The following is a 24225-nucleotide window of genomic DNA, read 5'->3' on the forward strand; positions in this document are numbered from 1 at the left end:
TATTCACATGCAGCTATCTTCAACAATTTATAATGAGCAATTTATGTGATAAATTGATTAAACCTAGCACTACAAACCATCCTCAGGAAGGAAAAGGCCAAAAAACGGACATGTAAGTAGGGTGTTTCAAGAGAGAAAGAGCAGGATATGATGTCAGTAGATGATTTGTACGTGTTTGCTCATAAGTGGGTGAGGGAGTATCATCAGACAACAATCTGATACCAATGCATAGAAATGAAAATGACCATGACGGCCCCCACGAGGTCTCATTCCAACAAATCCGGCCCACTGCCTAATATGAGTTTGACACTCCTGCTCTAAAGAGTAAAGTTAAAAGTTAAAGTTAAAGTCTAAAGAGTTGCGTACCGAGATGTCCGATAAGTTTCTCGTTCCAGTGAGGACTCAATGAAGCAATGACACACCTGAAGCACACTCATTATCAACAGCTGCCAAAATGTAATTGTTGAATAAACTGCTCCAGTACACATGTTGTTGCTTTGCTTCACATACAGGTGGTTTGTGACATTTAAAAATACAATGTATACACAATATAAATGGAACCCCCCCCCCCCCCCCCCCAAAAAAAAAAAAAAAACGATTCTTAAAAATAATTCATATACAACTGAACAGATGGCTATGCGCAGTAATAAAGGACAAACAAGGGGTAACAATACAGCAGGCCACTGTCCAATCAGCAACCAGAGGATCCCACGGGTCCATCCCACTGGCCAATGAGCAGAGGGGCTGGGCAGGCAGAGGTGGTGATGGCTCGCCCCTGAGTGCCGATGAAGCGGTGCGTGCGCGTGTGTGTGTGTGTGTGTGTGTGTGTGTCTGTCTGTGTGTATGTGTGTGTGTGTGTGTGTGTGCGCGCACGCTGCGGTTCTCTGCTGGTTCTGTGATTGGCTGCATCTGCTGCAGTGGTGGTTCTAATGTGGACTGCCCAAACACTCGGGAAAAAAAACAAAACAAAAAAACAATGCCCTCCCCCCCCCAACCCACCCCTATACACACCTTGGAGCACAGCGCTTGTAACATCGTAACAAAAGCAATGTTGCGTTTTTTTTTTCTTTTTCTTTTCATCAAAAGAACATACAATACAAGCAAATAACAAAACAAAAAAAGAAACCATAGGGTCCATAAGAAGCAACTGAGATTAAGAGAGTACATGATTCTTATCTGATTGCAGTTAAACAAAGTAGAGTTAAGTGTTAGTAACACAGGCATTAAAACAAGAGCGATTTAGGAACCTGTAGAGCACACAGCCCCCCCCCCCCCCCCCCCACACCAGTACCCAACGCAAGGAAACCAGATGGGACTGATCCAAAATGTCCGTCTGTCTGTTAGTCTGTCTCTCCCTATGACAGCACTGATGCTTCTGAAACCAGATAGGACTGAGCCAAAATGGCCATCTGTCTTTCTGTCTGTCTGTCTCTCTCTTTAACAGCACTGATGCTTCTGAAGCCAGATGGGACTGATCCAAAATGGCCACCTGTCCCATCCATAAGAGCACTGAGGGCTGGGGACGCATGGCAGAGCCCTGACTCTTGCTGTTCAGTATAATACACTCCTCCCCACACACACACACTTCCCCTCAGCCAAAGAGGCCAGAATGGCAGGTCTCAGCAGACCTTTGAAATCTGAGTGGACCTATTTCGACACCAACAGACACACATTCTGACGAACACATTGTCTTTCTCTCTTTTGCACACACACACACACACACACACATACAGCCTCTGCAGAGTGGTTCTGTTGCCATTGATTTTCATTTGGAGGGGGATGTCTCTGGGATTCCACCCCCTCAGTCAGAGAGAGAGAGAGAGAGAGAGGGAGAGAGAGAGAGAGAGAGAGAGAGAGAGAGAGAGAGAGAGGACTTACAGGCCAAATAAACACAATCCTCTTCACATCATCATGATCTAAAACAACAGCACCCTGCCTCATCATTAGTATGGAGGACTAACAGCTCATAGGTTTCCTCCTCCTCCTCCTCCTCCTCTCATATGTGCCTCCCTCCATCCCTTTCTCGCTTTCTCACTTTCCTAACACAACCAATTTCTGTTCATTTCCATAAAGACCATTATTGTGGTGTTCTTTAAAAAAAAAAAAAAAAAAAGAAAAGAAAAAAGGTTAAAAGAAACTAAAAGAAAGCGAGAGAATTAGAAAAGGAGGAGTGTGTCTGGCGTGCCTGTGTGAGTCTCTGTCTCGGGCGGCTCCAGAGCGCCCCCTGCAGGCTCCTACTCAGACTTGTGGCAGTACAGGTCCTTGAGGGCCTTCAGCTCCTCGATCAGGGTCTTGTTCTGGTTCTCCAGCACGGCCACGCGGTTCTCCAGGCATTTCACGTACTCCTTCTTCTTACGACGGCACTCCCGCGCTGCCTCCCTGTGGCCCAGAGGGGAAGCACAGTTAGAAAGACACTCACCAACAGCCAAGGCCTGGACGCCTGGACACACACACACACACACACACACAGGGCAGACCTTCCTCTGGCCTGTGTAGCCACCCCCCCCCCCCCACACACACACACACACACACACCTGTTCTTCATGAGGCGGACCTCCCTCTTGCATGTGGCCACCCCCCCACCCCACACACACACACACACACACACACAGAGACCTGTTTTTCATGAGGCGGACCTCCCTCTTGCATGTGGCCACCCCCCCCCCCCCACACACACACACACACACACACACACACACACACCTGTTCTTCATGAGGCGGACCTCCCTCTTGCGCGTGGCCTCTTCGGCACCCTGGCTGGGGAGAGCGGGGGACGACGCCATGACGACACCGGGGGCGATGGCGCTGGTGTTGGCCGTGCGGATCTGGTAGGCCTGGACGTCGCCGGACGCAGCTGAAATAGAGGAACACAGGGTCAAACACACACACACACACACACACACACACACACACACACACACACACACACACACACACACACACACACACACACACACACACACACACACACACACACACACACACACACACACACAAAGCTTTAGGATCACCTAAACTAGCTCTGTTCTTAAACCATTCCAATCTGGGTTTCGTCCTGATGACAGAAGTGAGACAGCACTGCTTAGGGCAATCAGTGTTGCAAGAGTGAATATAGATGATAAACTCTCAGACCTAGTACTGTTAAGCCTAATTGCTCCATTTGGAACAGTGGATCATGATATCCTTGTCAAAAGATCACAGAGCTGAGTTGACCTCTCCGGCTCAGTCTTAACGAAATCTGTGCCAAACAGATAGGACTTGAACAAAGACTCGATCTTGACTCGGACTCGACATAGGCGGTCTCGTCCCCATCACTAATAAGTCCTCTGCTGAAACCAACTGGCCTTCCTAGGTGATCAGTCCTGGCCTTCCTAGGTGATCAGTCCTCTGCTGAAACTAACTGGCCTTCCTAGGTGATCAGTCCTCTGCTGAAACCAGCAGAACAGGTCCCCCAGGACTCTTTTCAGGCAGGCAGTATACTGCCATTGGGGGACACAGAACAACAGAGAAAGCCAGCTAAAAACACACACAAAAAGCCAGACAGCCAGAAAAAGAAAACACACACACACACTCTCTCACCTTGCACGACCACCTGGTTGCTGGGTACAAGTATCTGCTGTCCGTCGCTGGTCTGGGCGTACTGTAGGATGGTGGTGCCCGGCTGGGCACCCGCCGCGTTGGTCATGGTCAGCGTCTGCAGGCCCTGTACGCCGTCCGTGCCGTTATTGGCCAACTGAATCGCCCCACCTTGAGTGATGGCAACTGCACAGGAAGGGACTCATATCAGTTCAGCAGGAGTAGGACTGTGTGTGTGTGTTAACGAGTGGTCTATGTAAGGGACTCATATCAGTTCAGCAGGAGTAGGACTGTGTGTGTGTGTTAACGAGTGGTCTATGTAAGGGACTCATATCAGTTCAGCAAGAGTAGGACTGTGTGTGTGTGTTAACGAGTGGTCTATGTAAGGGACTCATATCAGTTCAGCAGGAGTAGGACTGTGTGTGTGTGTTAACGAGTGGTCTATGTAAGGGACTCATATCAGTTCAGCAGGAGTAGGACTGTGTGTGTGTGTGTGTTAACAAGTGGTCTATGTAAGGGACTCATATCAGTTCAGCAGGAGTATGACTGTGTGTGTGTGTGTGTGTTAACGAGTGGTCTATGTAAGGGACTCATATCAGTTCAGTGGGAGTATGACTGTGTGTGTGTTTGTTAACGAGTGGTCTAAGGGTCTATATCAGTCATATATAAGAGTATGCAACAAACAAGCACACAGTCCTGGTTAAGAGTCATCACTGCTGGACTCACACACACACACACAAAAACACACACACACACTCACTCTCACACACTCACACACACGCTCTTACTGTACTGGCCGCTGCTAGTTTGATAGATGGGCGTGGGCACTGTAACTGTAGTGATGGCGGGGGCGGAGTCTTCCTCAGACTTCTCCTCTTCTATCCGCGGAACAGCCGGAGCATCCGACGACAGGTCATTCAGGATCTTCCTGCAAAGTACAGACCACAGGTCAGTGTGAGTGTGTGTGTGTGTGTGTGTGTGTGTGTTAACCAGACAGGAGGTCATTCCGAGTCAACAATGTATTTGTATGTATGTATGTATGTATGTATGTATATGTTGACCAGACAGTAGATCATTCCATGTCAACAAGGTGTATGTACCTGTAGGAGGGCCGTCGAGACAGGATTTCTCTGCGCTTCTGGGAGTCAGTCACACTGTCCACAGACTCCTGGGAGTCCTCACTCTCAGCTATAGTAGAAATCTACACACACACATACACCGACAAACAAACAATTACACACATGCAGGTTAATAATATTTGTGTTCAAAGGTGCATTCAAGTAGTGTGAATACATAAATGAGTTTGTGTATGTGAATATGTGGATGTGTGTGCGTATCAGTGAAATTTATTTGTATAGCACATTATCATACATAATCGCCATTCAATGTGACTTAAACAGACAGAACCAACAAATGAAACGTAAATAGCCCAAGAAAAAGGTATATAAAAGGAAATTAAAATGAATCAAAAAGAATAAATAAACACATGACTATAAAACAATCCATATGGGCCATTAAAAATCATCTGATTCATCAAATGCAGTAGAAAACACTGCACTTGCGGGGGCTGGATGTGTGTGTATATATGTGTGTGTGTGTTCACGTGTACTGTCTGCACTTGCGGGGGCTGGATGTGTGTGTATATGTGTGTATATGTGTGTGTGTGTGTGTGTGTTCACATATACTGTCTGCACTTGCGGGGGCTGGATGTGTGTGTATATGTGTATGTGTATGTGTGTGTGTGTGTGTGTGTGTGTGTGTGTGTGTTCACGTGTACTGTCTGCACTTGCGGGGGCTGGATGTGTGTGTATATGTGTATGTGTGTGTGTGTGTGTGTGTGTGTGTGTGTGTTCACCTGTACTGTCTGCACTTGCGGGGGCTGGATGTGTGTGTGTGTTCACCTGTACTGTCTGCACTTCCGGGGGCTGGATGTGTGTGTGTGTTCACCTGTACTGTCTGCACTTGCGGGGGCTGGATGTGTGTGTGTGTTCACCTGTACTGTCTGCACTTGCGGGGGCTGGATGTGTGTGTATATGTGTATGTGTGTGTGTGTGTGTGTGTGTGTGTGTGTGTTCACCTGTACTGTCTGCACTTGCGGGGGCTGGATGTGTGTGTGTGTTCACCTGTACTGTCTGCACTTGCGGGGGCTGGATGTGTGTGTGTGTGTGTGTGTGTGTGTGTGTGTGTGTGTTCACCTGTACTGTCTGCACTTGCGGGGGCTGGATGTGTATGTGTGTGTGTGTGTGTGTGTGTGTGTGTGTGTTCACCTGTACTGTCTGCACTTGCGGGGGCTGGATGTGTGTGTATATGTGTATGTGTGTGTGTGTGTGTGTGTGTGTGTTCACCTGTACTGTCTGCACTTGCGGGGGCTGGATGTGTGTGTATATGTGTATGTGTGTGTGTGTGTGTGTGTGTGTGTTCACCTGTACTGTCTGCACTTGCGGGGGCTGGATGTGTGTGTGTGTGTGTGTGTGTGTGTGTGTTCACCTGTACTGTCTGCACTTGCGGGGGCTGGATGACGGAGGGCTGTGCGGCCTGGATGACTCCGTGCACCTGCACCGTCTGCCCGTTGGGCAGCTGGACCAGAGTGACCGTGGGTCCGCTGGCGCTCGCTTGTCCCGCTGCCATGGACACCTGCAGTCCACACATGGAGAGGTAGGACTGTGCAATTCATCGGATTTTAATCTCGATCTCGAATTTGGCTCCAAACGATCACAACAACAATGTAATCGAGAATAAATTATTATTTTGCCACATTCCTTTTAGAAAATGCCTAGTGTTATGCCCTCCCACCCCATTCCATACGTGTGACCCTCAATGGCGAAACCAGTCGCATGGGTCAGTTTTTCAAAATTAGTTTCTCATGCTCATTATGAGACAGTGTGCTTTCAAATGATGCCTTTAATGCAAGAATGCTGACCAACACACTACCAGGATAAGGACATTCAAAGTGTTTTGATAGTAAAAGTCTGTTTGTATATACCTGTACCTGTGCCAAGGTGGCGATGTGCTGGGTATCTGTCTCAGAAACAGCAGTGTCGCCGCCCTGCTGGACCTCTGCAGCAGCTTCCATAGTCATTTAGATCACCTGCATGCGGGCGCACACACGTACACACACACACAAACAAACCAGAGATAAAATGTCACTTAGATAAACCAAATTCACCCTAAAGGAGAGGGTGGGGCTTCCTCGGGTGTAGAAAGAGGTGTGGACATCAGTGAATGACAATCACAGCACCCAATGAAAGTTTAATTTTATGTATTGACCATTTACATTTATGAATTTAGCAAGACACTTTTATCCAAATCAACTTACAGAATGAGAGACTTACAGAATTTACATTTCAACTTGTCAAAGTCACACATTTTCATGAAACTGAATAAGGACAAGCCTGAAGTTGTAATTATTAACACAAAGTGCTCTTCTAAACTCTTCTTCATTTCATTGTTAAACACCTTATATTGTTGTCTTGCATGAAGATGTTGTATACATAAAGTCGGTTTGACTGATTGACATCAGGTAGCGGTGGCACAGACCTTGTGTGCACAAGTGTGTGTTTGCCGTTGGGACTTTAGTAGTGGCACTAGTGGCTGTGGAAGGCGCGCGGAGAAAGGGGTATGGTTTGATACAGCGCTGAACTTTGGGAGGCCCTCGGCAGAAAAAGGAAATTTTACTTAAGAGTCGTTTTTATTTAAATAACCGACTCAATAAATATTACAAACACCATAAAACACATATTTTGGATACCCTGTATAATAATGTTTTTGCAATGTTTTCCCTCTTTATTCTATTCATCTATGTGTGTGTGTGTGTGTGTGTGTGTAATATATATATATATATATATATATATATATATATATATATATATACACACACACACACACACACACTAAAACACACCTTTTTAATATATATATATATATATTACACACACACAGTCAAAAGTTTGGAGACACTTTCCATTTTCCATTCCATTACAGAGAGAAGAATACCAGATACAATGCAGAGAGATCATTTGCATTGTTTTTTGTTTTACTCAGGGCAGCAGTTTTCAGATTACATTGTCCTTACATAATTGCAAAAGGGTTCTCCAATGTTTTCCCAGTTAGCCTTTTAAAATGATACCAGATTAGTAAACAGAATGTGCCTTTGGAACATTGGATGAATGATTGCTGATAATGGGCAATGTAGATATTGCATTAAAGATGAGCCATTTATTTCTACAACAGTTGAGAACCCTTTTGCAATCATGCAAGCACATAAAAATGTAATCTGAAAACAGCTACCCTGATAAAAAAAACAAAAAAAAAAAACAATGCAACTGATGTCTAAGTAACGCCAAACTTTTGACTGGTAGTGTAGGTCTAGGCCTACTTCTCCCTGATCTTCCACATTTTACTGCTTGTGCTACAAATATCAGTTTCATGAATGAACTTTAATTAACAAATATTGCCATGCATGCGGGCCAAAAAACAACTGACAGGTTGAGTTCAGGTGCTGCATGGACACATCAAAAACTGTTGCCGATTCTCATTAAATGAGCATTGATGCTGATGCGCTATTTAGGGCATGATAGCCCGTCACTCTCCCTCTACCCACTACTGTGGATTGGCTCGGTACATGCCGGAGCCTCACATGAACTCACACGCGAAGAGGAAGAGCGTGGAGGGGCTCGTTTGGAAAAGGTCCTGTGAGTCCAGCAGAGCTTAATTCTAAAGGTCAGAGGTCAGTTGGGAGGGGGGGGGGGGGGGGGGGTTCCCTCTGCTCCTGTCTGTCTGGGGGCAAGGGGGAGCTGACTCAGCTTTTTTTTTTTTTTTTTAAATCACCCTCCAAATACTAGGCAAGGCTTCGCCTACCATTCTGACACACACACGCACGCACCCTATACTTTTAACTAGCAGCCAACTGAACAATATTTACACTAATCAATTTAGCAGACGCTTTTGTCCGAACTTACAAAGACTAATAACATCCAAGCCACCATGCAAAGGACAACTTAGGCAACAATAAATACATCCAGCAGAGGACGAAAGTACAAAAGTGTAAGCATTAGTGAAAGTGTAGCTGAAAACATTGTGGGAGGGAGGGGGGGCTAAATATGCAAAACTAATATGGAGGCAAACTACATTTTCCAGAAATAAAATGACATGCGAGATGTGGTCTACAGCTAGGTGTTACAACACGGAATACACAGGAGACTGTAGACGCTGCAGGGATAACTCGCGTGCAGAGCGAAAGAATGCATGCCTGAATGCGACTGTCTCTGTGTGTGCGCGTATGATTGTGGGTAGAGGTGGGAGTACTAGACCAGACTCGCCGATGACTCAAAGTATGGCAAGAGTTGCCAATTTGCCGCCTTTTTACTTCCGGATGTATTACAAGTCAGGGAATCAATTCCATCAGTATTTGTTTACATGTTACATACGCTACAGCATGACAATATCGACCATTGTAAATTCACCTTTAATTGATACTTGCAAGCGGTAACCACTCAATGTAACATGGTAACGTTAACTAGCGTTGGAATTTATTCACCCCATGTCGAAATCTGACACCATGCGAGTTTGAATTTGAGTGAAAGTATAAGATGGTAAGTTACGCAATCTCCCACGACTGCGAAGACGCATTGCAACTGTTCAGTGCTGCACAGCTAGGTCGTTTTAAACCACGAAAAGAGCAGATCTATTCAACCTCGCCGAACCAATTCTTTATATGGCGTTGGGTTTGCGCTGGGTGGGCTGCTAGCTCCCAGGCTAAATGTTTGCCTGCATGTGTCCAGCTTGCTGTTCCATTTCAAGATGTTAGCACAGAACACCATGTCATAGGAAAAAACAGCCACCCTGATCGCTAACGTACCCATCCAGTGTCCAATCGCGTACAGTTTGATGACTGGTAATCTGCTCAACATTATTACGCTAGTTTTTCCCGTGGATGCATAACAGATCTCATTCGTTTCCTCCAACTCCACATCTCTTTCTGACTCATTCGAGCTAACGGGCTAGCTAGCAACTTAGCTGTGTGAAACATGCCCACCGCCGCCATGATCTCTTTGTTAGAAACGGACCGAGCATTGCCGAATATTAACTTTTACAGCGTGTGCATTATCGCTTTCCCCCACCGACGCGCCTCTTCTTACCCGACACAGACTCTGCTCGTCACTCCCGGGCCCTCGGAGCTCCACTTTTATTCAGTCCGACACGTAAGAGACCGCGTCAGGCTACACCTCCGTCGCGTCACCGAGGACAACAACACGGAGAACGAGGGGGACGAAAATCAGCTCTAATTCACTATCGACAGGATCCGATGTTGTCCCGGAAAATGCCGAAACTGTAACGAAGAGGGCCGAGCTCCACACGAACATGGGCGGATTTACACGAAACTATGCATATACTGCGCATGCTCACACGAGAACGTTGTTGGCTCAAAGATTCTATAGTTAACTTAGCTTTATCAACCGTCTCTGGTTGGCTGCTTTAACATCCATAAAGTGCTATATTCTTGACATTTAACGATTCTGGCACATACACTTTTTGACGTTGACCATGGACATAGAATTTTCAATCTTTACGAAAGTATTTGCATGGATGGCGACGACTAAGCCGCGCAGTTGTGATTGGTCCATTTTCACAGAGAATCAGTTCGAGAATCAATTTTCCACCAATGACGGCCCATTGTGTTGACGTTTGCGAGGAGAAAAAAGTAGTTGCTCTTCCTGTTTGGAATCAAACCAGGAAATACAGACCATGTAACTCGGAACGTCGAAGTTGTGTGAATGCAATCTTGTCAATTTCTTTTTTCTTCGCTCGTATAATCACACATTATAGTTATGGCTTCGTTATTCAAGAAAAAGACGGTGGATGGTGAGTTGGTCTTAATAATTGTCAAGTTGCCTGCATATTTGTCGCCACAATTGCGGGATAATGCCGCATTTTAGCAAACTAATGTTGACGAGCTAAGCTAGCAAGCTAAAAGTAGCCTTACCAGTTTATGTGGATTGATCTCGCCAGGACTGTAGGGTATAGTGTCGCATTTACCAAGCTTTGAAACTTGCCAGCCAAAGATAGCCTCCCTGAACTCAGGGGCATATTGTCGTTTGAGAATCAGTGTAAAGATCCGTCTATCGCTAAACACCAAGTGATTCGATAGATTTGTACGAGGCCAAACCAACGTCTTTCCCTTGAAGAAGTTGAGTTGACCAATATTCTCGAGACCACAGTCCGCTGTTCTAACTAGTCTACTGATGCTTTTGTGCTTATGTCTGGGGTAGGTGAGTGTGTGTATTGTAAACTAGATTCATTAGAACGTGATTCTTCTCCTAGATGTCATCAAAGAGCAAACCAAAGAACTCAGGGGAACCCAGCGGCAGATCACCCGAGACCGCACCGCCCTGGAGAGACAAGAGAAACAAATGGTGAGCACACACAAACACTCACGGATTGTCATAACTCGTGACAGTAGTCATGGCCGCACCTCTGTGAGTGATGTCATCAGATTGGTGTGGGATTTCCACTGTGACACACAGAGGCAGTGGAGAGGCTAGCTGACACCTTAACCTGTTAGTGTCTGAACATGGTCACTTACTACTGTGTGTGGGTGTGTACTCATGCTAGCATTCCCATTTCACCAGCTTTGAGTGTGTGTGTCTGTCTGTGTAAACATTCCCATTTCACCTGGTGTGTGTGTATGCACGTGTGCACTCCCATATCATCTGTTGTGGGTGTGTGAGTACTTCCATGTCATGTGCTATGTGTGTGTGTGTCTGTGATTATTGTTGTGCAGGAGCTGGAGATTAAGAAAATGGCGAAGGCTGGGAACAAGGATGCGTGTAAGATCTTGGCCAAGCAGCTAGTTCAGCTACGCAAGCAGAAGAACCGCACCTACGCCGTCAGTTCAAAGGTCACCTCCATGTCCACGCAGACCAAGCTCATGAACTCTCAGATGAAGATGGCTGGTGCCATGGCCAAGACTACCAAAGTAAGAGTGCTCTATATGGATACATGAAACTGGCCTCTATATGTAGACTGATGAAACTGGCCTCTGTAGACTAATCTGAGCATCCCCTATATGTAGACTATTAAAACTGCCCCCTGTATCTAGACTATTGAAACTGCCCCCTGTATGTAGACTATTAAAACTGCCCTCTGTATGTAGACTATTGAAACTGCCCCCTGTATGTAGACTATTAAAACTGCCCCATGTATGTAGACTAATGTAAGCAGCTTCTGTAGATCGTTTCAACCGCATAAACAAACATGTGTGTTCCTAAGGCATTTCTGGTGGCACAGAAAACAACATTGAGCTAATGGTAACTTGGGTAATAAAAAAGTTTTAAAGTGGACATTTTGTAGAGCCTTATGCTAAAGTCTAATTCATTTTACTTTCAAAGTATTTGCGTTGGCGTTGAACGTTTCAACCGGAAACCTTCTAGGAACCGATTGAAAGGGTCTATATGTAGACTAATGTGAGCGGCCTCTATATGTAGACTAACGAAACTCTCTGTAGACCATGCAGGCGGTCAATAAGAAGATGGATCCTCAGAAGACCCTCCAGACGATGCAGAACTTCCAGAAGGAGACGGCCAAGATGGAAATGACGGATGAGATGAGTAAGGCTATATCCACATGAATCCGTTTTGTTTTGAAAACTAATTGACCTCCCTATGACTGTTAGAGCTCTGGGAGTCTCTCGGCTGCATTAGAGTCAGGGGGTGGGAGAGGAGGAGATGAATGTAAGGCTTGTAGATGTGTGTGTGAGTGTGAGTGTCATACAGTTAAGAACTAAATTATTCATACCCCTGGCAAATATTGATTTTCTCTTTATCAATATGTTTGTTCTGACTGAAAATGACACTGTCATATGCCAAAAGGTTGCAAGACAATGTGGGAGAAACATGGAATCAAAAAAAGAAGCATTTTCATCTTTTTTTTTTTTTTACCTTATTATGAAAAATGGCCCAAAATTATTTATAACCTTCTAAAGTAATCAATGGATGCATCTTTATTTGCATTCACAAATCTCAAAATGGTTCTTAGAATACCTACCAACCCTCGTCATGTCTCCAGAATAATTGTAGACCTTTTTAGCAGAAATCCAGGTTTTGAAGAATTTTGTTCCTAACTGAATGAGTAGTAGGGCTGGGACAACGCGTCGACATAATCGATGACGTCGACGCAAAAAATACGTTGACGCAAAATATGAGCCTCGATTCGTCAAGCATAACGTGTGCTGCTAAATATTTTTTAATTTTACACCTTCAGTGTTTCAGGGTCAAGTTTAGCATGCCTACTTGCAGCTGCTTGTATTCGTTACTCATGCAGGGCTCATTTTATTGACTCTGAATGTTTGCAAAATCCCGATGTAAATGGAAAAGTGTTTTCCAAGACTCAAAAGTGCTTGTCTAAAGGAGAAGTACGAACCGTTATTTGAACTAACTACGTTATGAATTGCATCCACACATCAGCAGCCTTTTAACTGTGTTAATGTTAATTGCAAGGATTCCCACACATGACAGGCACTCAATTAGACATACACTACTGAACTTTATTGAATGCTACCTCTGACTAAGAATGCATTACTTTGCACTTGTATAGTCTTTTATTTTGGAATCTTAAGAGCAATAAACATATATTGCAATGTTAAAGAATTCATGTTTTTTCATTCAGATATGTAAATAAACATGTATAAGTTGCTATTAGTGAATTAATGGGGAGATAATCGAATCGAAATCGAATCGGACTGAAAAAATGAATCGTTAGATTAATCGATGCATCGAAAAAATAATTGCTAGATTAATCGTTTAAAAAATAATCGTTTATCCCAGCCCTAATGAGTAGGTTAGCCTCATTGACTCTAGTCATGGCTATTGACACTAATATTGCTTCCTATCCTGTGTGTGTGTGTGTGAAATGGAGTTGTTATCTGTTTGTGTGTCTGGTACAAGTGGATATAGTAGTTGTTTGTGTGTATATGTGTGCATGTGTGTGTGTGTATGCGCGGTGGACTTAATTGTTGTCTGTGTTTCTCCCTCAGTCAATGACACACTGGATGAGCTCTTCGAGGGCTCGGATGATGAGGAGGAGTCTGACAACATCGTGTCCCAGGTGCTTGACGAAATCGGCATCGAGATCTCAGGAAAGGTGAGTCCCAGAACATTGTCTCCCAGGTGCTCGAGAAGGCCGTGTGTGTGTGTGTGTGTGTGTGTGTGGGGTGCTCGAGGAGGTCCTGATATCATTTCTCTCGGGATCAATGATCATGTCTATCATCCATCTATCTCTGAGTGTGTGTAATTATAGCCTTAATGCCCCGAAGTGTGTATATGTGACACTGCAGGAGCCATGTGTGTGTTGTGGTGTTAAAAGTGCAGAAAGGCTTTAGAGAGGGGAGCTAGAGCAACCATTAGATACCATCAGGCCCACACGCACAGGCCAGAAAGGTATTCCATCAACCTTGCTAAAGGCTAAACCTGGCTTTTTTCGATAAGTCTCGCTAATTTTAGTGAAAGTTCCATTACATTAGTGTGGTTTACTTAAATCCCAGTTTGGCAATTTATGCCACAGAACTAATCTGGTCCGTAGCAGGTTAACTTTCAAGCTTAATCAAGCTGTGTTGCAAAAAAGAAAACATCACTCGGAAAACGAGTTCCAAATGAGTTCCGTCTGTGCATGTTCATGTCCTACAACTTCAAAAATAGTCAAAACTTTTTTCCAACAGTGCCACCATGCATTGATTTATATATTCACTAGTTCTGAAGAATCTATGAAAATTATACAACTTAAAAATGTTTTAATTTGACGTGTGATTCTAGGAGTCCTGCTACTCTGCCTAATTTGCGTTCTGTGATGGTGTAACACGTAGCATGACGGCAGAGTAAAGGAGGCACAATTGTGCGTGTTCTCAGGTTCGCTTCTCACACAGCTTTACAAAGCATATCACATTGATAATGGCATTTATAGTGATACTCTTTAATGAAGGCCATTAAAACCGCTTCATGTGTCATGTCAAATCAACACAGATTATATTAAATATTGGCAACTATTTTCATAATATTTCATTTTAATAAACCCGTTTAGAAATCATTTGGCTGGTTAAATGACCTGGTTCGGTGAAAATGGTGACTTTCCGCTCCACCTAGCGTCCCCAAGCGGAAAACTGATAGACAACTATCTTTTTCTCTCTCTCTGTTCAATTTATATGACTATAAAATTCTTGTGCATGGCGCTTGTAAATCGAACAGAAATTTTACGACATATAACCTCTTTTGGTCAAACTACTGTTTTGGTTTACTTTTCTACCTCGTGCATGAGCAGATATGAAGCTGACCTAAGCCTCGTTCGAATAAACAAGGGCAAGATCCAGCTACTTTGAGTTAATGGAACGGCTTCAGCCCCAATTGAAAGTCTATGCTAGGTCAAGCCAGGCTATTTCTGTTAAGCGCCGCCTTCATTAAAGACGTTGATGGAATTCCCCCCAGTTCAAACAAAGTACTCGCAATGAGATGAAACCTTTACAAAAACAACTCGCAATTGTGTGAATTAATTGTTACAAGTGTGTGTGTGTGTACATGATCATTTGGCAACCGTTTGTGTCATCTCACTGCGGATCTTTAGTCTGAACTGGGCTGGGGTACATTTGAGTGAAGTGTGTTTTTGTGTGTGTGTGCACACTCTGTCGTGTGTGTGTGCGCGCATGCGCTCATCCCAGAGTTAAGTGGATGGCATGTGAGAATGAATTGGTTCTTTCATGAACACTAACCTACTGCTCACCCTCTTAACAAATGCCTGTGTTTAAAAGCAGTCTACCTACCGTGTGTGTGTGTGGGAGCGTTTTAAGAACAGCAATGATAATAACTAATGGCCAACAATATGCTGAAATGACTGTGGTACTCCAGTGCTGGTAGCAACGGTGTTATCCCTGTGTTAGTGATGAGTTATGGTTTAAAAATGTCACCAGGCAAGGGTGGAATGACTGGTATGGACGAGCTTGGGATTACTGGCGACCCCTATTGATGTTACTTTGAATAAGCTGTCTGCTGGTTACCCTGTCTGAAAGGCTGGATTGAAGCCTTGAATGTTTTTTTAATGTTATTGAGTTGTGTCTTGAGCTATATCGTGAGCTATATCGTGTGTGTGTGTGTGTATGTGCAGATGTCCAAGGCTCCCGCGGCGAGCAGGAACAACCCCAGTGCCTCCACGTCCAAAGCGGACACCATCTCAGACGACGAGATCGAGAGACAGCTGAAGGCCTTGGGAGTGGACTAACACAGAGAATCTTTCTCTCTCTCTCTGTCTCTCGCTCTTTCACTCACTCACTCACACACACATACACACACACACACACTGGCACACTACTAAGAAAAATACAGCTTGGACTTTCTAAGGCATATCCTGTCTGCTGAAAAGTCTGTGTGGACACAAACACACACACACATGCATGCCTTCAGTCTCTCTGATGTGAACCTCTGGAAACCTCTGCAGCAGAGTCACAGAGTCCCCACTGGGAGGTGCTGTTTTGACTCTTTCTGCTCTGTACAGCTGCAATAGGTAGACTCAGGTGTGTGTGTGTGTGTGTGTGTGTGTGTGTGTGTCTCTGAGAAATACACTCCATGCCCTCAATGCCACCCACTACAACCTTAGTGTGTGTGTGTGTGTGTGTGTGCGCGCGCGCGTGAGTTTTAGAATACTGACATAGGGACTTAAGAGTTGATGATATGTCCTCGAACCTGGAGCTTAAATAAGAATGCTTCCTCAATGTGTGTGTGTGTGGCAGAGAGATTCCTCTGTGTGCGCGTGTGTGCGTGTTGCGGTTCCTCAATGTGAGAGTATGTGGTGGACAGGTTTTCATTTAGTTTATCCCACCTGTCAACTCTCCTTTCACCTCATGAGGCTGCAGACGACTTTCAGGATTGCAAGCATATACTGTGTCGCCACACACACAGACACACACTCAGACACACTGTCTCCAAAACATACATACACACACACTGTATCTCCTCAGTCTTCTCCCATACTGCGCACACACACACACACACACACACACGCACTGTGTCTCAGTCTGGTTCCACATCAGTCCGCTGAGGGGCTTTATGGGCCTCATGGCCGTTCCGGTCTGGACTGTTCTTCTCGCTAGTAATCCTGGTACGGGTCAGAGACTTGCCTTTAGGTGGTGGACAAGGGGGGTGAGGAACCCTTCCATATACTACAACATTTTCATTTTATTATATTGCCATAAATAAAGTACATGTTTGTAAATAAATTGTTACTAAGTCTGTTGTCATTTACTAATAAATGACTATGATCGCTGTCTTAATTTCCTGTTTTTTATTCATCTATTTTGAAATTGTCATGGTTACTTGATGTCATTTGTAAAGGTGGATGTGTGGTTCATGTTTGCTCTTATCAGCTCAGGCTGGGGTCAGGAATGATGTAACAGTGTGTGTGTCTGTGTCTGTGTGTCTGTGTCAGACAACTTTTAAATGGTTGTTTAAAAAGTTTTCTGAATCCTCATTAGCTCAACAGTTCAGCACAAGCTGGTGAGGTTAACAATACACAGCTGAGTCTGAGGGAGAAAGTTGAGAATGTTATTGTTGAGTCAAACAATAATTACAATGGAACACAACAGCACATTTTGTGAAAATTAGATAACCATCATAAAATATGTGGAAATGGTCAGACCAGTTTATATGAGTGTTTTAATCCTCTCAAACTAGCATGAATAGGCATTAATGGGAGGGTAATACTGATTGAATCCTCCCAGCAGTTAGTTTGCATAATGTGGTGAGGGTTTGTGGGACTATTATTATTTTAAAGAAGTGGGGTTGTTATTTGGGTGATGCAGAAGCTGTGAGTGTCCAAAAATGCATCCAGTAAAACCAGAGGCTCTCTAGCCATGACACACACGGACTCACTGTGTGTAGGCATTTTGTGTACTAGAACCCTCTATGTGTAAGTGTTCATTGGTCAAGAACCCTCTGTGTGTTCCAGAACCAGTGGGGAGTAGATGTTCTGTTTTTTTTTTTAGAACTAGTGGTGTTGGGGGAGTTAGAAATTGAAGTTGCAGTAAGTGTAAAAACTCAGGATGACAACCACTCAGCGTGGCAAAGATGGTGTCTTCACTAATAAGTATCTGTACCCCCCACACACACCCTGTGTCTGTCTGACTGCTGAGGATGCAGTAACTAAGCTGCAGAGGAGACACTATGACGGTCCATATCAACTTTGTTGTGTGTGTGTGTGTGACTCCCCTAAAGCCCCTTGCTCCAAGCCAGAGCAGCTTGGCACAAATGCCAACACTGATGCCAGACCCAGCTCTTGGCATTTGCAGTCCGGGACGTTGTTTACTCACTGGGCCAGCCCAATTACCACACACACACACAACAACAGGTCATTAGAGAGCTCTCAGGACATGGCAGGAGTGAGGAGATGTGGAGATATATGGAGCTAAATTTGTCTCAATAATATTTGTATATGCACAGAGGGGGATCCACAAATATTTCTTGATTTGCATGTGTGTTTGATATCGTTCTTCGCATGAAAGTCACACAAATCCACACGTAAAAAAATCATATTTGTAACTTGTAAATTGTTTTTCACAATTGTAGATGTGTATTTGTAAATGAAATGGCATTAGTAAAACTTAAAATTGCCTTTGTGAAATCAAATTTTGCATTTGTGGATCACCAGCACACGCAGTTTTCGTCTTCACATTCATATTTTTGAGACAATCTTTGCGGCAGAGGAGCCACCCACATCCACAAATAGCCTACCTCTAATTCGCCTGCTGACAGACTTTCTAATCCAGTAGATGGCAGTGTTGTTCTATGGGACTCATAACACACAGAGCTAGCGAACCTAGTTCTTAAATCTAACAAGTTATGCCTTTTACAACAAGATTTTTGATGGAAAAGTGGTGTTTAATTGGGTATGTAGCCACTTACTTTGTTACCACCATGTCTACATTACTGTTCTAAATGTCCTAGTTGTTCGTAGATAAATGTGATTTAATATAAACAGCACTCGCCACATTCATAGCCTAGGCTACTGTCAATCCATCAAAACTTCGCTGAAATGTTGTACTCCGATGCTTTCGTTCTTATCTAGAGAATACGGTTATTTTGCTCCTGCGCGACGCTTTCACCCGCTCTGGTTGTATGCTTATTATGTCACTTTAGCATTGATTTCGGAAAAAAGTTTATTACTCAGCCGGTAAGTCAGTTACGAGGTTATGACGCCAATCACACAATGTTGTAGTATAAAGTTCATATAAAGGCTTAAAACACTTCAGCTGTAATGTTATTTGATGTCAAAGTGGCGCCAAAATTGAATGGGGCTCAATGGGGATGGCTAGGTGAACTGGTCTACTATTTAGCCTCAGATCCGCCATAGTGTCTACGCTCTCTGAACGTTCGCCTGCCCCCTTGGTTTTCACACGGTAACAATGGGGGGCGGGGCTTAGCGACAGGTCAATAGAGTCCCGAAGTGTGACATAGCGTTTCCATGACAGCAGAATCACTGGATCAAAACAAACTTTCGAAGTGGCATAAATAGCATTGAATGTAGACATGTGGCATCATTTCTAGCTAATAAAAATAAATATATCCATTTAAACGTGTTTTACCTGCTAGGCAGCAGCTTAGTCACATAACACGGATTCCCTGGCAGGTGTAATAGAAAGAAACAAAATTCCAGTGGATATTTCACGTCTTCTCAAAGACTGGCGGCTTTTAAGAGCGACGTTTTTTGCCAAAAAAATAAAGCCAAAACACGTCCGTGAATTTAAGGATTTTAATTGCATGCTGTGAAGTTACATGCAGGTCTCTTTTACGGAGGAAACCCATGCTAAAATAAAACTCTGTAGTCACAAATTTTATCGTGTTGGTATGAATATATGTTGTAGTATGTGATTCCTACAGTGTAAAAAAATATACTAACGTCTTAGAAACGTTGTAAAATTATTGAAATAGATTAAGAACCGCTGGTGATTTCAATGGTTAGATTGATTTGTTTAGATCCAGTGAAATTGCTGCCTTGGCAACGCTACGTCATGGCTTCGGGACTCTATTACGATCTGTGAGTTTGTTTATCGTTACCAAGCAACTGAGGCTTTAAGTGTTCTAGAATCTCTGCTAGAGCTCTGTTCTAAAATCTTTGGTTAAAACTTATTGCAATTTCGTAATGTAGGCCTACAAGAAATGCGGTAGCACAGTGGTTAGAGGAGTGAGCCCAAGGATTGCTGGTTCAAATCCAGGATTAATAATCACACTTTTGTGTTGGCATGTAAATATCCTGTCCAAAACTAACATTGGCAGAATGATTCATCCTGGATTTGAACCAACAACCTTTGGGGTCAGAGCTCGCTCCTCTAACCACTGCACTACCACATTTCATCACAAGTTTTAACACCTAAAGCCTCGGTTACAAGGTAACGTTAAACAAACTCAAAGATCGTAATTCTTGATTGTAAGATTGAAGAACTAGGTTCGCTAGCTCTGTGTGTTATGAGTCCCATAGAACAACACTGCCATCTACTGGATTAGAAAGTCTGTCAGCAGGCTAATTAGAGGTAGGCTATTTGTGGATCTGGGTGGCTTCTCTGCCGCAAAGATTGTCTCAAAAATACGTGTGCTGATCCACAAATGCGAAAACAAAAAATGCGTGTGCTGGTGATCCACAAATGCAAAATTAGATTTCACAAAGGCAATTTTCAGTTATACAAATGCCATTTCATTTACAAATACACATCTACAATTGTGAAAACCAATATACAAGTTACAAATATTTTTTACGTGTGGATTTGTGCGACTTTCATGCGAAGAACGTCTCAAAAACATGTAACTTTGGAAAGCGAAGAATGCGTGTGCTGGTGATCCACAAATGCAGAATCACATTTCACAAATGAAATTTTAGGTTTTACAAATGGCATTTTATTTACAAATGCGCATCTATATTTGTAAAAATCAATATTACAAATATGATTTTTTTTTTATTTGTAGATATCAAAACACACATGCAAATCAAGAAATATTTGTGGATCGCCCTCTGCGCATATACAAATATTATTGAGACAAATGTAGCTCCAACTGTTGCCGTGGTGACATTACCATCCAGTTGCTGGAGAGGAGCCATACAGCAATCATGTGCAAGCTCAGGAGCAAGAATCATCAGTCACCCTCATGGACACTGTGTGTATGTGTTGTGTGTGTGTGTGTGTGTGTGTGTGTGTGATGAGCCGTGTGCACTGTGGTGACTACACTAAGGCCAGGGGGGAAAAGTGCCCTTAAACACGAAGGAAGGTGAGGAGGACTGATAAAGGAAGGGAGGAGAGGAGTCATGAGGAGTCTGAAGGAGAGGAAAGGAACTCATACACACATCTGGATAAAACATATTAGCAGACATGCAGTGACACAGACAAGATTCACGGATACATACAATACAAGATGCTATTTACATCATGATACAGTTAGGGAAAGTTAGCCTTTTTTTCACCAATCTGCAAAAAAAAAATCTTACCAGTAACTTTTTTTACTAGGTCTTCCTGTAGGTGTCTAGTAACACCTCCCAATTTATCAACAGCCAAATCCTCGGGGAAACACCTGGAGCCCATCAAGGGGGTCTGGGCGAAAATAATAAAAACATTTCTTTTTATCTATATTAGGTTTTGAGATGTCTATTTACGGGTTTTTAGGGGTGCTGAATCTATCCCAGCCATTAGTTTTGAGTAAAAATGACTCCCAAGTCCATACAAAATCCATAACAAATGGTTTTATTGAACAATTACAAAACAAAACTTCCTTAATTGGTTAAAAAATTCATCCAAATCCAACTCCAAAAAATTCATCCTGCACTCCCTCACTCCTGTTATCATCTGACTAGTTGATGTTCTGGCAAGAGTTACCATGACAGTTCCCACAAGCAGACATACACTTGACTCCTTGCTTTTTACAGCAGCACCTGAGAGTGTCACAGTCCCCTGCACAGTTGCAGCTGACAAACTTCAGAAGGTAGTCCGGGATCTGTTGTAGGGACTGGTGCATAACTGTATTGTCCTTGTTTCCATCCATACCAGTGATGGACTTTGTAACAGTAGCCAATCTCTGGTCTGGAGATATGCTCACAAAGAGTGCTGTGCTGCAGCTCCTGTAGTCAGAGGCGCAGTTTCTCAGACTTGATACTAGTTATAATAGTATCTCACAAAACTGAGTACACCCTCATATATTTGCAAATATTTTATTATATCTTTTCATGGGACAACACTGAAGAGATACGCTTTGCTACAATGTTAAGTAGTCAGTGTAGAGCTTGTATAACAGCGTAAATTTACTGTCCCCTCAAAATAACACAACACACAGCTGTTAATGTCTAAACCGCTGGCAACACAAGTGTGTACACCCCTGAAGTGAAAGTGCTTAATGTCCAAATTGGGCCCAATTAGCCATTTTTCCTCCCCGGTCTCATGTGACTCGTTAGTGTTACAAGGTCTCAGGTGTGAATGGGGAGCGGGGGTCAGCCTGTCAGTGCTCAGACCGTATGCTGCACGCTGCATCAAATTGGTCCGCATGGCTGTCATCCCAGAAGGAAGCCTCTTCTAAAGATGATGCACAAGAAAGCCCGCAAACAGTTTGCTTAAGACAAGCAGACTAAGGACATGGATAACTGGAACCATGTCCTGTGGTCTGATGTGACCAAGACAAACTTATTTGGTTCAGATGGTGTCAAGCGTGTGTGGCAGGAACCAGGTGAGGAGTAGAGACAAGTGTCAAGCATGGTGGGAGGGTCATGTTCTGGGGCTGCGTGAGTGCTGCACTGGGGAGCTACAGTTCCTTGAGGGAACCATAAATACCAACATGTACTGTGACATACTGAAGCAGAGCATGATCCCCTCCGTTCGGAAACTGGGCCGCAGGTTAGTATTCCAACATGATAACGACCCTAAACACACCTCCAAGACGACCACTGCCTCGCTAAAGAAGCTGAGGGTAAAGGTGATGGACTGGCCAAGCATGTCTCCAGACCTAAACTCTTTTGAGCATCTGTGGGGCATCCTCAAATGGAAGGTGGAGGAGCGCAAGGTCTCTATATCCACCAGCTCCATGATGCCACCATGGAGGAGTGGAAGAGGATTCTAGTGGCAACCTGTGAAGCTCTGGTGAACTCCATGCCCAAGAGGGTTAAGGCAGTGGTGGAAAAGAGAAAAAGACCACTTCAACCAGGGTTTTCTGCTCCCACTTGTTTTTATTTTTATTTTTCAGTGACGTTTCGGGTAGTCACCCTTCTTCAGACGTGAAAACACATACAAAACACACCCCATACAATTTCCGGGTGATCACATGACCCTCATTGCAGGTGTAAACAGTTGTTTTCAATAATCGGGCTCACAACCCAGACCAGTCATTAGTTACAAAGCTGATGCCTTTAAGTACAAAAAACATTGAGAGTGGCACCCCCTATATACAGGTGAAACAGTACACTCAGGAGCCCCAACAGACAACAAAGAAATAAAAGAGACAACCATAATGACAATACTGTGCATACCCCATCCCCAATATATACAAACTGGCAATAGCCAGTATTCAAGTCAGATAACAGCAGCAATGGGTAAAAAATAGGCATCTAAAAATTGTTGTATGTCATTCATGTGGTCACAATATATCCTCACTGGTAGCCTACATGCAATTTTAAGTCCATGAAGCAAGGCATGTAAGGGCACCGCAGAGTTTGTAGCAAAACCGAGTGACACGAGTCACCAAGGAGCAAGAGAGTCACAACAAGAAGAGCTCTAGAAGAGCAGGTAGACAGTCTTAAGGAGCTAGTACAGTTCACAGGAAAGGCCTCAGGTCAAAATCTTCATTCATTCCTCTGGGAGACAATGTCCCTAGAGTATATATCCAGTATGCTTCTCTCCTCAGTAATAAGGAATTGACATCCCCCCCTCGACTCGGGCACTTGACATCTTCAATACCTGTATACCTCAGGCTGGAAATGTTGTGCTTGGCCGTTGTGAAGTGTATCGCCACCGGGCTCTTGTCGTTGTGGTTACGGATGTTGGATCTATGGTCTGCAATCCTTGTTTTCATGCTCCTCTCCTCTCTTTTCTTTTCTCTTTTCTACCTGGTCGTTTGTTTGTCCTGCTCCCAGGTCAGACATTTGGATGTGCGGACTTTAAAACTTACTCTTGGAAAATAATGGTGGCCACACAAAATATTGACACTTTGGGCACAATTTGGACATTTTCACTTAGGGGTGTACTCACTTTTGTTGCCAGCAGTTTAGACATTAATGGCTGTGTGTTGAGTTATTTTAAGGGGACAACAAATGTACACTGTTAAACACGCTGTGGTGTACACTTTACAATGTAGCAAAGTGTAATTTCTTCAGTGTTGTCCCATGAAAAGATATAATAGAATATTTACAAAAATATTAACTCAGTTTTGTTCTCATGAGTTCTACATTTGTTGTTGACCGGCCACCCCCCGCATTGGACTCTCTCTGTCTTTCAAACACACACACACACACGCACAGCAGAAAAAACAGATTTCAGCTTGTCAAGTTTTGTTTGCGTGTAACACACTGGTACTATAATCACAGATAGTTTTGTCTCAACATGGTGTGTGTGAGAAAGGACATTTTGTGTGTGTGTGTGTGAGAGAGAGAGAG

The 24225-nt window shown here is 43.8% G+C and overlaps 2 protein-coding genes across 5 annotated transcripts; one reads left to right on the plus strand and one right to left on the minus strand.

The window, feature by feature from the left end:
- Window positions 1-2103: 2103 nt before the first annotated feature.
- Window positions 2104-9843, minus strand: creb1a (cAMP responsive element binding protein 1a). 4 transcript variants are annotated; one of them, XM_042080069.1, is made up of 8 exons: window positions 9714-9843; window positions 6566-6664; window positions 6064-6237; window positions 4677-4777; window positions 4365-4504; window positions 3580-3762; window positions 2704-2854; window positions 2104-2379 (listed from the first exon to the last, which is right to left on the minus strand). In XM_042080069.1, exons 2-8 carry the CDS (start codon window positions 6653-6655, stop codon window positions 2235-2237), a joined length of 984 nt encoding a protein of 327 aa, XP_041936003.1. In that variant the 5' UTR covers window positions 6656-6664; window positions 9714-9843; the 3' UTR covers window positions 2104-2234. The 4 variants fall into 4 exon arrangements, with proteins under 4 accessions (XP_041936003.1, XP_041936002.1, XP_041936006.1 ...); XM_042080068.1 differs by having other exon boundaries at window positions 6560-6664; XM_042080072.1 differs by having other exon boundaries at window positions 6064-6210; window positions 9714-9842.
- Window positions 9844-10278: 435 nt separating this feature from the next.
- On the plus strand, window positions 10279-16882 carry chmp2bb (charged multivesicular body protein 2Bb). The gene is made up of 6 exons (XM_042080076.1): window positions 10279-10437; window positions 10897-10988; window positions 11357-11551; window positions 12080-12182; window positions 13607-13713; window positions 15721-16882. The coding sequence occupies exons 1-6, from the start codon at window positions 10404-10406 to the stop codon at window positions 15832-15834; spliced, it is 645 nt and encodes a 214-aa protein (XP_041936010.1). The 5' UTR covers window positions 10279-10403; the 3' UTR covers window positions 15835-16882.
- The last annotated feature ends 7343 nt before the right edge of the window (window positions 16883-24225 follow it).

This window comes from Alosa sapidissima, chromosome 23 (assembly GCF_018492685.1).
Source record: "Alosa sapidissima isolate fAloSap1 chromosome 23, fAloSap1.pri, whole genome shotgun sequence".
Taxonomy (NCBI): domain Eukaryota; kingdom Metazoa; phylum Chordata; class Actinopteri; order Clupeiformes; family Clupeidae; genus Alosa; species Alosa sapidissima.

Excerpts from the sequence above, each read along its gene's own strand:
- creb1a (XM_042080068.1), bottom strand. The coding sequence starts at position 6,655 with ATGACTATGGAAGCTGCTGCAGAGGTCCAGCAGGGCGGCGACACTGCT. Across the intron at positions 6,238-6,559 it reads CCACCTTGGCACAGGTACAG|TCCTACCTCTCCATGTGTGG; the intron begins GTATATACAAAC and ends TGAATTGCACAG. Across the intron at positions 4,778-6,063 it reads CGCAAGTGCAGACAGTACAG|ATTTCTACTATAGCTGAGAG; the intron begins GTGAACACACAC and ends GTGTGTGTGTAG.
- chmp2bb (XM_042080076.1), top strand. The coding sequence starts at position 10,404 with ATGGCTTCGTTATTCAAGAAAAAGACGGTGGATG. Across the intron at positions 10,438-10,896 it reads CAAGAAAAAGACGGTGGATG|ATGTCATCAAAGAGCAAACC; the intron begins GTGAGTTGGTCT and ends TTCTTCTCCTAG. Across the intron at positions 10,989-11,356 it reads AGAGACAAGAGAAACAAATG|GAGCTGGAGATTAAGAAAAT; the intron begins GTGAGCACACAC and ends ATTGTTGTGCAG.